Source organism: Neoarius graeffei, chromosome 11 (assembly GCF_027579695.1).
Source record: "Neoarius graeffei isolate fNeoGra1 chromosome 11, fNeoGra1.pri, whole genome shotgun sequence".
NCBI lineage: Eukaryota > Metazoa > Chordata > Actinopteri > Siluriformes > Ariidae > Neoarius > Neoarius graeffei.
In genome coordinates this window covers 57,365,170-57,380,208 of record NC_083579.1, presented here as the reverse complement: position 1 = coordinate 57,380,208, position 15,039 = coordinate 57,365,170, and the positions used below count along the sequence as shown (strand labels likewise).

General features: G+C 41.8%; 1 protein-coding gene across 2 annotated transcripts in view; it reads right to left on the bottom strand.

The window, feature by feature from the left end:
* The window catches only part of LOC132894470 (transmembrane protein 87A-like), a 39,029-nt gene that overhangs the window by 10,425 nt on the left and 13,565 nt on the right, over window positions 1-15,039 (bottom strand). Inside the window, exons 4-12 of one of the 2 annotated variants that reach the window (XM_060934329.1) lie at window positions 13,518-13,634; window positions 13,313-13,357; window positions 12,044-12,091; window positions 11,237-11,390; window positions 11,064-11,125; window positions 10,046-10,229; window positions 9,864-9,963; window positions 3,874-3,967; window positions 3,694-3,765 (exon numbers count right to left, since the gene is read on the bottom strand). In XM_060934329.1, the coding sequence (XP_060790312.1) occupies window positions 3,694-3,765; window positions 3,874-3,967; window positions 9,864-9,963; window positions 10,046-10,229; window positions 11,064-11,125; window positions 11,237-11,390; window positions 12,044-12,091; window positions 13,313-13,357; window positions 13,518-13,634 (876 nt within the window). The remainder of the gene's footprint in view (window positions 1-3,693; window positions 3,766-3,873; window positions 3,968-9,863; window positions 9,964-10,045; window positions 10,230-11,063; window positions 11,126-11,236; window positions 11,391-12,043; window positions 12,092-13,312; window positions 13,358-13,517; window positions 13,635-15,039) is intronic. The other variant, XM_060934330.1, reaches the window with a different exon arrangement.

Genomic DNA, 15,039 nt, shown 5'->3' with positions numbered 1-15,039 from the left:
CAATTTTATAACATTTTAATAATCACTACTTATTAGCTATATTAATTAATAGAGTAGCAATTATTATAATTCAGTATTATTAATTATTACTTAATTAATAAGCAGTGATTATCAATATGTAATTTAATAATAAGTAGTAATTATTATTATCAACTACTAAATTATACTAATAAGTAGTGATTATTAAAATGCTATAAAATTGAGTTATAAGATTAGTTAAAATTATTAAAAAAGTAGTAAATATTATTATTATTATTATTATTAGTAGTAGTAGTAGTAGTGATACAAACAGTTATTCACGGATTATAGATAATTTGTTTTTAATAGTGAACATTGATATAACAATTGAACTGATAACATTAACAAGTATTACTAGTAGTATTATTGTTTATTATTATTTTTATTATTATTATTATTAGTAGTAGTAGTAGAGTTATTTCATATCAATTTTCACTACTTTAAAAAATTACCTATAATCCATGAGTGTTTGTTTGTATTCTACCAATTACTACGTTTTAATAATTATTTGTAATAATTTTTAATAACTTAATTTTATAACATTTAATAATCCCTAGTACTTATTAATCACTAATTCATAAGTAGTAATGATTAATAATCAATAATAACTACTATTACTACTAATTATTATTAGTGATTGTTAATATTATTCTTATTATTATATTAAAAACACTGTTGTTGACGATAGGTAATAAAACAAAAACTTTTTGTACAAATTATTTATACTGTACTATATTTAGAGTTATTGTATTTTCTGGAGTTCTTTTTAATTGAGTTTTGAAATAAAGGTTGTTTATTAGGGCCCGAGCCCTATGGGCGAAGGCCCTATTGTTCTTGTAAGAGTTCACTATTATTATTCTTCCGTCTTCTTCTTCTTCTTCTTTATTTTTCTCCGCTGTTGGGCCATTTTCGGGGCGCTTGCCATGGGCGAAAACGCACGAAATTTGGCACCACTTCCGAGAATTGCCACCGCTTCTCAGAACCAAAAGCCCAAACTTGGCCGGGGCTCAGGGCCTCTATAGCGCCCCCTAAGTCGTTGTGATTTTGGCCTCCCGCATTAAGGTGCCTGGTTGCCATATAGTTTGTAGTACTGGCATGCCATTTGGTACGCATATGTATCTCACTAAGCCGGACAAAAATGTCATGCCAATGCATTAGCCACGCCCAACAGGAAGTGAGGTAGTTTCACTTTTGTGCGAAATGCATGGCCACGAAGACGGCGCAACTCCTCCTAGACCGTTCATAGGACTGTCACCAAAATTGATACACATCATCTACAGACATGGCTGACAAAAGTTACTAAATACGTTTCACGTAGGATAAACCGTTCAGAAGTTATACGTCAATCAATTTTCACTTCAAAATTTTACATGCTAAAAAATTCATAACAAATCTTCTAATTGCTCAAAACTGCTCATACTGCACACGCTAATCACTCATTGGGCTTCTGACATGTTACCCAATTTCTGTGATATTTCGCCACTGGGGGCGCTATTTTTGGGCAAAAAATCCAATCTTTCCTCAAATTCGGTCAAACTTCACGGCCCCCCTCTTACTACCTCCCATGTCATGTATACCACATTTTGGGAATTTTCGTCCATGGGGGGCGCTGTTTTTGGCCGACGCAATTTCTCCAAAATGGGTTTTTGGTTAATAATTCCATAATGCTTTTCCTTCACACCACTACCTTGTTAAAGTACGTTGCTGTTGTAGACACTTATTTTTCCAACTCATAACCGCTCATGTACAGCATAGCGCCACCTACTGACATGGGAAAAACCAAAAAATTTATTCTTCAAAAATCTATATCTCATCTTCTATTTACTCAATTTTCATCACACTTCATACGCAAACTCTTCATAGCTCACCTGACATATACGCCAAATTTTGTGCACTTTCGCCCCTGGGGGTGCTGGTTATGGCAGAAATGATATTGCAGCTTCTGATTTGTCAACCTTGGCAAGCAAACTCTTTTCAAGACCCTTATTGGGGCGCTTGCCATGGTCGACAATGCTCGAAATTTGGCTCCTTTTTCTTAGACTGCCACCGCTACTGAGAACCAGAAGCCCAGATCCAGGCGGGCCTCAGGGCCTCTATAGCGCCCCCTAACGTGTTGTGATTTTTGCCTCTCGCATTAAGGTGCCTGGTTGCCATGTAGTTTGTAGTAGTGGCATGCCCTTTGGTACGCATATGTATCTCACCAAGCCGGACAAAAACGTAATGCCAATGCATTAGCCACGCCCTACAGGAAGTGAGGTTGTTTCACTTTTGTGCGAAATGCATGGCCACGAAGACGGCGCAACTCCTCCTAGACCGTTCATAGGAACGTCACCAAAATTGATACACATCATCTACAGACATGGCTGACAAAAGTTGCTAAATACGTTTCACGTTGCGTAAACCGTTCAGAAGTTATACGTCAATCATTTTTCAATGCAGAATTTTGCATGCTTAAAAATTCATAACAAATCTTCTAATTGCTCAACACTGCTCATACTTCACTCGCAAATCACTCATTGGGCTTCTGACATGTGACCCAATTTCTGTGATGTTTCGCCACTGGGGGTGCTATTTTTGGGCAAAAAATCCACTCTTTCCTCAAATTTGGTCAAACTTCACGGCCACCCTCTTACTACCTCCCATGTCATGTATACCACATTTTGGGAATTTTCGTCCATGGGGGGCGCTGTTTTTGGCCCACGCAGTTGCTCCAAAACGGGTTTTTGGTAAATAATTCCATAATGCTTTTCCTTCACACCACTACCTTGTGATTGTACGTTGCTGTTGTACACACTTATTTTTCCAACTCATAATCGCTCATGTACAGCATAGCGCCACCTACTGACATGGGAAAAACCAGAAAATTTATTCTTCAAAAATCTATATCTCACCTTCTATTTACTCAATTGTCATCAAACTTCATACGCAAACTCTTCATAGCTCACCTGACATATACGCCAAATTTTGTGCACTTTCGCCCCTGGGGGTGCTGATTATGGCAAAAATGATATTGCAGCTTCTGATTTGTCAAACTTGGCAAGCAAACTCTTTTCAAGACCCTTATTGAGGCGCTTGCCATGGTCGACAACGCACGAAGTGCGAGACCCTATTGTTGCCATGTGTCCAATTCTGTGCTTTGTCGCCATTGTGGGAGTACTGTCTCTTGCCGCAGAAGCTGTGGAAGGTTTTTCGCAGGGACGCATGCCCCCGCCCCCCTTGGCCGCTGGCGCGAGGGCCCGTCGAGGCCGCTTGCGGCTTTAATATATTTATACTAAACTTAGTACAATAAACAATGTTAATTATGTAAAAAAAATGATGCTAATCACTATTATTAGTAGTATTTCCTATAAGCCCCATTTTCCACCTGACTCTTGTGCGCATGCGCGAACCCACCTGCGTTTCACTCTGGAGTGCTTGACCTCTAACGCACGCGCGCGCCTCATGTCCATGAAAAACCAGTTTCCCAGTCCGCCGTGTCTCCAGTGCTGCGGTACCGTCTTTAAACACATTTGTGCGATCCAGCGCTTTTTATCGCAAACGATTCTTATTTTGGGGGTATTTGTCATCCCCCAACCACTTGTCGTTAAACAGACATCTTCCCATAATTATCAACGCTTTCTAGCGCCCACATAAGCTATCTGATCAAGACAGGACTTTGTCTCGTAAAAAGGATATCCACCATATGACACAGGAATCAATAAGAGAGAGACTGATATTGGCAATAAGAGCCACTTGGCCATAGAAACCCTGTAAAGACAGCAACAAGAGAAATGCATTCTCTAAGTGAATAAGCTCTATAAAAATAGAAACACACTATCTATGAAATGGAGCGAAATGCAAAGTCAGGTTACTCACCCCTGTAACCCTGAGGATGCCTTCCACAGAGGAGAAGATCAGATAAAGCAGCCCTACAGCCACCAGCCTGGGTACTGTAGTCCCTAGCCTGGGTCTGAGCCAACAACAAAGCAAATGCTCAAACACCCCAAAACCAAGCTCATATTATGACTCCTATATATGAATGTACAATAACCATTTTCAAAAAGCATGCAAGTCAAAAGTCCATCATTCGTACAGTAAATTTTATATTACATTACAATAACAAAATGCAGCTTCGGGAAGTGCTCTCTGATGAAGCTAAACCTGTGTGCTGAACCACAATTTAAAACAAAAAAAAAAAAGAAGAAAAAAAAAGCAGATGGTAGTGTGGGTTATACCAGAGATGGTTTGAATAGAGACAGCCCACTGCTTAAAATATGAAATGAGCATTGTGTTAAACTCAAAATGGTGGCTGTATTATGTTAGAAGAGCCAATTACATTGTTGATTAAAAGGTGCCATGTGTAATTTTTAGTTTAAAAAAAAAAAAAAAAATTAACATGGGGAAGCCATGGCCTAATGGTTAGAGAAGCAGCTTTGGGACCAGAAGGTCGCTGGTTTGATTCCGTCGACCAGGAGGAATGGCTGAAGTGCCCTTGAGCAAGGTACCTAACCCCCGACTGCTCCCCAGGCTACTCTGGGTATGTTGTACGTCGCTCTGGATAAGAGCATCTGCTAAATGCCATTAATGTAATGTAATGAACTAAAATTATCAAAAGAACGTTAAGAAATAACAGAAAAAGGTCTACGTAGTGTTTCAGAGACATCTACTGAAGTTAGCACGCTAACCAGCTAGACCTGAGATAGGACGCACCATCCGTCTCGTAATACCACTTTGTGCCTCAAGAGGTGATAGTGAGTCACTGTATGGTCCAGTCTGCCCTCAGTCCAACATGAGAGGAGAATAAGAATGCCCGTGATGACACCGTATGCAGAAGTTACTGCTGGTTACATACACGATAGCCTCGGAGCTGTCTTTTTACAGACTGACAAAAACTAAGGAAAAGAGAAGCAAATGAATTGCTGCGATTCGCAGAAACAACTGGAATCCAGGCATCGAAAAGTGGATTTGCGGTTCCAATTTTTGTGTCAGTATGCTGTATTTTTGGAGAAGGGCAAAGAAAAAGAAAAGGGACGCTACTGGGAGAAACTGAATAGCAATGATAGTTGGACAAAGGAAGCACAAATCAGCCAAAGCCTGGATTACAGACCCTCCTCTCACATACTAGACACTGTATACTATCTTGTTTTTGGTCTGCATGCACTCTGCACAAGTTTAAATCTACAAATCCCTAAAATCAGTGGTGGTTCTAGCTTGTATGGCATCCTGGACAACACTATAATCATGAAACTGTGTTAGATCCAAAGTTATGAAAGCTAGTTGGACAGAAAATGGAATATTTTCACTCTAATAGCATAGCAAGCAACGCAGGCTAACAAACGTAAATGTTATACTAGCCCATTTCATTACATGCATATTATACTCAAAGAGATGACATGGATGCCGACCTATACGTTTTACGCATTTCTCGTCCGATTTCATTAATTGCATTAGTACTGAACAAAGTTAGAGGTGCACTATTTGACAGATTTCCCTGCTCCCCCTACCTTGGTCTTGGGGTGGGGAAACCTGAGGTGATAGGTCAACCTACTCTCGCCCCTCCCCATCTTGTACTTCTGAATAATGGCCCTTTTCCACTACCCTTTTTCAGCTCACTTCAGCCCAACACGGCTCGTGTTTCGACTACCTCAGAGCAGCACGACTGAGCTCACTTCAGCCTTAAGGCCAATTTATGCTGACAACCCAGTCCTTGCAGACGGTGTCGCAGACAGTGTCTGCGTAGCCCCCCCACCTTCGCAGACGCTCTGCGCGCACCTCCCAAAAATTGTGACCACCGCAGAAGCCTCGCAGACAACGCCGCAGACAAGAGGGCTCTGATTGGTCCACTCCACATCCGCTGTACACGCACTTCCGCTTCCCTACTTTCCCGGTTTGTTTTGTTTTCACGACCGGCATTTTTAAAAACACGAGCAAAGATGGAGCAGCATGAAGAGCGGTTGATTGAGGAAGTACGGACATCTATACGACTCCAGTTCTAGTCGTTATAAAAAAAAAAAGGTTCTAGTCATTATAAGTAACCGGAGGATAAACACTCCACTAACCACACCCACCAACTACTCCTAGCGACTTCGCGCCCCCTTGCGTTGTGCCGATGAATAACATCGCGCACGCCTATTACTCCCCGCTCAACAATAAATTACAACTGTCTGCGAAAAGCTATCTGCGAAAGCCTTGTCGCAAGAGCATGCAGAGGCCTTTAAGGCCAATTTATGCTGACAACCCAGTCCTCGCAGATAGTGTCGCAGACAGTGTCTGCGTAGCCCCCCCACCTTCGCAGATGCTCTGCGCGCACCTCCCAAAAATTGTGACCACCGCAGAAGCCTCGCAGGCAGCGCCGCAGACAAGAGGGCTCCGATTGGTCCACTCTACATCCGCTGTACACGCACTTCCGCTCCCCTACTTTCCCGGTTTGGTTTGTTTTCACGACCGCCATTTTTAAAAACACGAGCGAAGATGGAGCAGCATGAAGAGCGGTTGATCGAGGAAGTACGGACATCTATACGACTCCAGTTCTAGTCATTATAAGTAACCGGAGGATAAACACTCCACTAACCACACCCACCAACTACTCCTAGCCACTTCGCGCCCCCTTGCGTTGTGGCGGTGAATAACATCACGCACGCCTATTACTCCCCGCTCAACAATAAATTACAACCGTCTGCGAAAAGCTATCTGCGAAAGCCTTGTCGCAAGAGCATGCAGAGGCCTTTACTCAGCACCCAAAACTCGCACGGTTTTGGAGTGGGGCTGAAGTGAGCTCAACCGAGCCGAGTGGGGCTAGGGGCGTGAGGAGACACTCCCCTGTGCACTGATTGGTGAGGAGGAGTGTCCTCACATGCCCACACACGCCCCGCGAGCACGCTGGGATCTGTAAACACCGTAAACCCGGAAGAAGAAGAATTACGTTGTCGTCGGTGACAACAAGCCACAGCACCAAGACCAGCAACACTAACGACTCCATGTCCTCCATGTTTATTGTTTACTATCCGGGTCGTGAGACTACCGCTTAAAAGGTCACTGATGTCACTGTTTGCGCTGCTTAACGACATCACGTGACGTCCACCCACTTTCGCTAACTCCACCCAATGTGTCCACCCACTTCCAGCCAGCACGGTTCAGCGCGGTTGTAGTCGAAATGCAACCCCAACAGCCCCGCTCAGCTCAACTCAGCACGGCACGGCTCAGCCCGACTCAGCCGCGTTGGTAGTGGAAAAGCGGCATAAAAGAGACCAGAAGTAGCCTGCCTAGCTTACAAACTAGAATCAGAGTGCCCACTCCAACAAGGTTAAGTGACCCACACGGTAGCATATTATTGACGTGATGTGTAAATGAGTGACAGAAAAACAATCAAATCATGCAAATGTCACCTTTCTGATTTTTTATTTTTTTTTGTCCTGGTGCCCCATGCTGCCCCTGGCAAGATGCCACGCTTGGCAGCTGCCCATGTCGCCCATGCCCAAGTCTGCTACTGCCTAGAAGTTCGTGAACAGTTTGCAGAGGCTGTGTGAAAGATCTGCTATTGCTAATTCACAAGCCAGCAAACTGCAAGAGCATATTAATACTGGTAAAGGTCAGGTGGCACTCCTCTTTTTGGCCGAATTATTAAACTAAACAAAATACAAAACTTTCAAAAACATTCAGCTATGTGATTATTTTACTGAGTCATAGGCAATGCATTATCAGCCGCATTATTAATTAAAAAAAAAAAAGTGACATATCTGCTACGTCGCTACAGTCTTGTGCACTATTGATGCACAAGTTGCTGAAGCTGTTTTCTGACTAAAAACTGAGCTAAGCAAGCTATAACGTAAACTATAGGCTGAAGCCACATATAAAGATTATAAGATAGCAGTGTTATCTTGACTGGCTCTCAGAGTTTTAGCAGTTTGGTCAAACTTGGCATATTCTTGCCCTGCTATTAGTGAGCAGTTGGCTTTTTTTTTTTTTTAAACAACTGATGAATGTAGAGTATGAACCCAGTAGTAGATCAACTGAAAATAGGTTTACGCTCTATTCAGCGAGTGAGAATTCTATCAAAGTGATGGTGGTGTGTTTGGGAGGAAGTGGGAAGAGGAACTGTGGATTTCCTTCTTTCTTAAAGGGGAACTGAAGTCATTTTTAAGCTTGCTTCATTCCTTAATTAACGTGTTATTCAATTACGTTTTCGGTTTTATTAACCTTATATCGTGACTCGTATTGGCATATTATATTTAATCGGCCTTTTCGGTTTTTAGCCATGCTGAACGGAGTTCGTATGGTCCACGGCAGGTCTTGTTTATCGGCGAGATCTTCGTGAGACTTCAAACGTGAAGTGTCAGCACTGCCATTTTGAAAACTGTTTACACAGCGGCCAGATCATTCCACTTTAGATTAATTACGAGATTTGCCAGCTTCATCAGTCTTATCTCATCTCTTTATGTCTAGCCGCTTTATCCTGTTCTACAGGGTCGCAGGCAAGCTGGAGCCTATCCCAGCTGACTACGGGCGAAAGGCGGGGTACACCCTGGACAAGTCGCCAGGTCATCACAGGGCTGACACATAGACACAGACAACCATTCACACTCACATTCACACCTACGCTCAATTTAGAGTCACCAGTTAACCTAACCTGCATGTCTTTGGACTGTGGGGGAAACCGGAGCACCCGGAGGAAACCCACGCGGACACGGGGAGAACATGCAAACTCCACACAGAAAGGCCCTCACCGGCCACGGGGCTCGAACCCGGACCTTCTTGCTGTGAGGCGACAGCGCTAACCACTACACCACCGTGCCGCCCAGCTTCATCAGTGATGGAGATTATTTCATATGACTTCGAACCAATGTGGAGTAGAGAAGAGTTGGAAAGACGACGGGATAAGGACTAGCCTGTTGCGCTGGTATTTACATCATTACTGTCACACGATTAAAACGTGCCAGATCAGGTGGCTGATGGGTTTTCAAAATAATAAATACATGCATGCATTTTTGTGATAAATACGTATTATACTGAGCGCATTTCCCCACATAATCCTCACTAAGGTTTCGGACAGCACTACAAAATGGCGTCCCCACTATATAGTGAGTAGGGAGCGATTTCGGACACAGGGAAAGCTTCTGGCTTGATTACGTCAGCATTCGAAGGAGGGCGTGCGCATCTTTTGACAACGTTGGTAGACATTGGTCACTTTGATTTCCGCTGTACGTTTTACTTCCGTCCTACAAAGTCTCGCACAGGTCTCGGCGAATCTCGTTTACGGCCATTGCTTTGACATATGGACTGATGTATTACACAGCATATTTCAAACACTCATAACTTGCTATAACAGTGACAAAATAGCTCTCAAAAATGCATTCCTATATTTAATAAAATGAGAAATAGAATTTTGGTGATACAAAAAAAAAAAAATTACCTTCAGTTCCCCTTTAAGATAGGGATGGATGCCCAAATTTCCTGGTGATATACTGCCCCCTATTTGTTTGGAATGTGGAGAATGAATTCACCAGGTGGCCAATTCTTACACATAGCACCTTGAAGACATTTGCAGAAATCCACCTGGCCTGTCAAATTCTTACACCACCATATGCGCAGATATAGTGCTTGGCTCTGTTAGTTATGAGGAAATGTACATGCACAGACAGACTCCTTTGCTCTGTTAGTTATGAAGACATGCACAGTAGCCAAAGCAACATTTTAGTATTTTTTGAGCCAAATCCTTATTTAAAAGGTCATCTTGTCAATCCATTTCTTGTATACGGGTCTCTCCCTGTTCAAGTAGACAGGACCCTGGTTTTGTATGACTGAAAACAACTGTCTGTTACTGTCACCAAGATGGCCGCCAAATGTAGACGGACTTTGGTTATACTTACTTCACGATGCCATAACCCAGACTGACTATGATCAAGAGGATCCGGGCTAGGGATCTTTTCAGTGCAGACAGCAGTTCAGCAAAGATAACAGCACTTTGGTCTGAAAATGAAGAGACGAACAAATCTAATGACTATTAAATGGCAAGCTAGTGGATAAAGCCAGATGATGTGATGCCACTAACTGTAAGTTCCGTGGTATCTGATGCTTTGGTACTCGGAGTAAAACACTGCCTTCTCCAGCATGCCCAGGACGATTACTGCGCCGATCCAAAACTGGATCCTGAGTAGGTCACGCCAATAACAGGCTAGCCAGAGAAGCCACAGTGCTCCGAACAGCACGTACACAATGCACATAGCCATGAAGAACTATGAGAACACAGAACATAACTTCAACACCAGCTACTCTCTAAAAATGAAAAACAGTGCTATCTAATTAAGGCCTCGCGACCGTCTCAAGTGATTCAAACACTCCATGATTCAAGACAGAGGCCAAGTTTACATTAGACCGTATCTGTCTCGTTTTCTTCGCGGATGCACTGTCCGTTTACATTAAAACTGCTGGAAATGCCGGGAAACGGGAATCCGCCAGCGTCCACGTATTCAATCCAGATCGTGTCTGGTCCGGTGCTGTGTAAACATTGAGAATACGCGGATACGCTGTGCTGAGCTCTAGCTGGCGTCGTCATTGGACAACGTCACTGTGACATCCACCTTCCTGATTCGCTGGCGTTGGTCATGTGACGCGACTGCTGAAAAACGGCGCGGACTTCCGCCTTGTATCACCTTTCATTAAAGAGTATAAAAGTATGAAAATACTGCAAATACTGATGCAAATACTGCCCATTGTGTAGTTATGATTGTCTTTAGGCTTGCCATCCTTCCACTTGCAAGTGGTAAGTGATATGCACTGGGATCACACACACAGCGGCTCAGTCCCGAATCACTGCTCGTGCGCTTCACTCGCGCGCTCTGTGAGCTGCGCAGGGCCGGAGTGCACACCCTCCAGAGGGCACTCGCTGTTCAGGGCGGAGTGATTTGGAGCGCAGGATGCCTGCGGAGCCGAGCGTATCCGTGTATTGGCGTTGCTGTGTGCACGCGAATCGTGTATTGGTGTTGCTGTGTGCACGCTAATCGTTTTAAAAACGTTAATCTGATGATCCGCTATACGGTCTAATGTAAACCCCACCAGAATGTACTCACCATCATCAGAGGCCAGTCAGCAGGTGAAGAGTAGTCATGAGAACCCTTCATTTGTACTATCACTGTAAACATGCAAAGACAAACAAGTCGGCTTCATTTTCAGATATGCATTTATCTATTACTGTTAGTGAGCCCAGATGATTTAGAATAAAATGGTTAAATATGTACTTTACTTGTAATTGGTAAATGGGCCTTTGAATCACTGGTTGCACCCTGAGCCCCTGACTCTCTGCGCCCTCTACTGGCTTCTGGATGTTGTTGTGTTTGGAGCCGCACAATAAACAGGTACGGACTGTCTGACCATGATTTGGCAACCGCACTAATATACTACATGGAACATAACACACACACAAAAAAAAAAATTTATATATATATATATATCTCCTTTCTTAGATTTTACATATAGACATCACAGATATGTGAATTTGATCCACCTTCAGCTTGATCAAATGTTGTTTAAAACTGTTCGGTTGGAAATGTGGAAATTGCATGAGAGGCCCTGGTGAAAAATAAATGTACTTTATTGTATTTAAAGTACATTCATATTTTCAATAGTACATTGAAAATGTACTTACACAAATTGTACTTTTTGTAAATATATAAAAAGCATACTAACATCACGCTTTCACCCTAACACTTTCAACACACTTTAAAATAATTATACTATATTACACTTTATAGAAATATATTATACTAAAATATACTTTAAGTGAAAGTTAGGTGCAATTTAGCACATAAAAGTACACCAAGTACACTTCAAGTTGCACTTTCCTACAATTTAATTACAATTAAAATATTTAGTACAAAATTAGTTGTTCCAAAATAGCATGTCTCAAGTTAACTAATCATAAACACACTTGAAGTATATTGATGATTTGTGTGGCTTCAAGTGCACAAAAGTATGCTAAATTTTAGTACACTGAGCACATTTATTTTTCACCAGGGGGGTCTGAGTGAAGTATAAGTGAGAAAGAGCTCACCGGCTTATCTTCCCACCCATGTTTCGTTTGATTTACACTCTTGCCCTCCTGTAAATAACAGATGCAATGCATGAGTAACAGGTTAGGCCACTAACTACCTTCCTCTCTCAGGATATATACCTGTTTGTTCAAAAGTGCACCAATTTTTATAACAGCATAAATGTCTTGTGACTTCAAACTATGGTTATCTATTTTAAATTTTATATACTTTATCTATGGAATCAATTGTGTGTCACATTTAATTTATTGACACCATTTTGTAGTGATTTCTTTTGGAAATGTAGATAAATATGGAATCAATTTTGTGCCAAAATGTTCATACAATACTTTTGAAATATCAAACAAAAACGACAAATCAAAATACACACAAAAAAAAGTCAATTTTTTTTAGACTGGCAAACAAATTATTCGTGTAATCGTGCAAAATATCAGTCTGTTACTCTTCAGAAACCTTTTACTTTTGTTCCATGTCTTTCTCAGTTTTGTTTGACGTAATTTTTCTCGTTTGCGCTCCCTGACTTTTTGCTTGCAGTTTTGGCACAAACTTGACGTGTGGGCGGGCTGTCCAGGAACGCATTCCCACTGGCTAACTTGTGTTTGACTGACAGCTACGCTCAGCCATTCCCTACTCGGATTCTGGCGGACTGTTTGACGAGTGACCGATCCATTGACGGTAAACAAGGATCGAGTGGACTTCAGTGGTGACTAAATTCAATATCATAGTCGCCACTGAAGTCCACTCGATCCTTGTTTACCGTCAATAAATCGGTCACTCGTCAAACAGTCCGCCAGAATCAGAGTAGGGAATGGCTGGGCGTAGCTGTCAGTCAAACACAAGTTAGCCAATGGGAATGCGTTCCTGGACAGCCCACCCACACGTCAAGTTTGTGCCAAAACTGCAAACAAAAAAAAAGTCAGGGAGCGCAAACGAGAAAGCTGGAATCGCAACCAAAATAAATTACGTCAAACAAAACTGAGAAAGACGCGGAACAAAAATAAAAGGTTTCTGAAGAGTAACAGACTGATATTTTGCACGATTACACGAATAATTTGTTTGCCAGTCTAAAAAAAATTGACTTTTTTTTTGTATTTTGATTTGTCGTTTTTGTTTGATATTTCAAAAGTATTGTATGAACATTTTGGCACAAAATTGATTCCGTATTTATCTACATTTCCAAAAGAAAGCACTACAAAATGGTGTCAATAACTCAAATGTGCTAAATCTAGGGAAATTCTTCCTGAATAAAAGCAACTTGCTCAAGAACTTACTTGGGGACTGAGAGGCAGAAACGGCTGAAATTCTTTATAGTAACTCTACAAAACAATTATACATAAAACTGTAACTACATATGGTATAATACAGCAAAGGAAGTGACCAAATATAACAATTACATACTGTTTGATTAAAAAAAACCAAAAATTAATGTGTGTACTAAGCATTTTTTTTGTTGGTATTCAGCAGCTACACACAGACCTTTGGGGCGAAGAGAGCTTTACAGTCTTTGAAGTAGATGTGGCCTTGGCTATAGAAGCCACTCCAGTCTTTCTTTAGCCTGTGATTCCGACCGAACATGGTTTCTGCTTCATTGTCCTACAGGGGGTGAGCTTCACAGCTACAGGTCAACAAGTCAGGACTAATTTCCTTTACCTTTAGTTCCATGTATCCATTCATGTGACCCTTTTCAAATTCACACCAAGCTTTCCCCAAAGTATAGTGAAAATATATATTTTTTATCCCCCCCACACAATTTTCTCCCTAATATATAGATGGGCAATTCCCACCAGACAGTTCTTCCGGTCACGCAACAGCTCCCAACCAGGAAGGGTGAAGGCCATTATGTGCTTCCTCCGAGGCATGAGACGCCAGCCGAACGCATCTTTTCAAACTGCTGCTTATTCAATGTTAGGGGGTGGCATAACACGCTTTGCTTAACAGGAGCAAACAATGAAAAATGAAACATCCAAAAGTTCCACACGACTACACCCTGTTCTCATACACGAGTGTTTTCTTAGCTACGTTCCTGTGTAAAATTATCTTTCAAAAACCTTTTGGATAAAACTTGCTAATGGAACGGGTGTGGCATCTTTTAGAGTTAAATGGCTGTTGAAGGGAAGGGGTTTTGAGGTTATGAATATTTACCTTGCTATTTTTCTTTCCTGTTGTAAGAAATCATGAAAATCACTTCAACACTGCTTTTAAAATGTACTAAAGCAATGCCAGGCACTTTTTCTACTCAAGAGACACAGCCTCTTTTACACAGTGTAAGGACAGGAGCCATGAAAGGGGAGGAGCTTCAATATGAATTTTTCTTACCATTACACGCGTTCTAGCAACGTTTCGTTTTAATACTCAATAATACTGAGATCAGACTACGTGAATTCAACCCGATTTTGAGATGGATTTTTTGTTGTTGAAAAATTTCCAGCGTCAGGCCAGAATATGAACATCAAGAATGGACCTCGTAGCGTGACATAATCGAAAAACAGCGACGTGGCAACCGGAATGTCACACGACACCCCAGTGAAAAATCTAGCATGGCAGAATGTTTTTTTATTTTTTTCGCGATCTGGTTTCCATCAAATTGTGCGCTCTGATTGGCTCGCGAGCGGTCCGGAATCCTACGATCCGGACCCTGGTTACGGACCTTTGGCGACTCCCTCGTTCAAAACAACAAACATGGTAGCAATTTTTTGTCAACATTTATTTTCACATTTCTCAGTATAATAGCATTAATTTTACATCATGGATAGCGATAACGACAGTGTTCACAGTGAAAGCGAGTTTTATTACCCTGATGAAGACGAAATAAAAGAAAAAACACTTCAGGAGAAAGCCGAAAACGAGCTTATAGCAGGTTTGTTCTAAATATGGTTTCCCTTTCAGGCGCACTTGTTTTCTGTTAGAATTTGGTAAATAAAAGATAAATATATTATTTACCAGCTTAAGGTCGGTCTGTATCGTGAAATACCGTGACCTCGGCCTTGAAAATACTGAC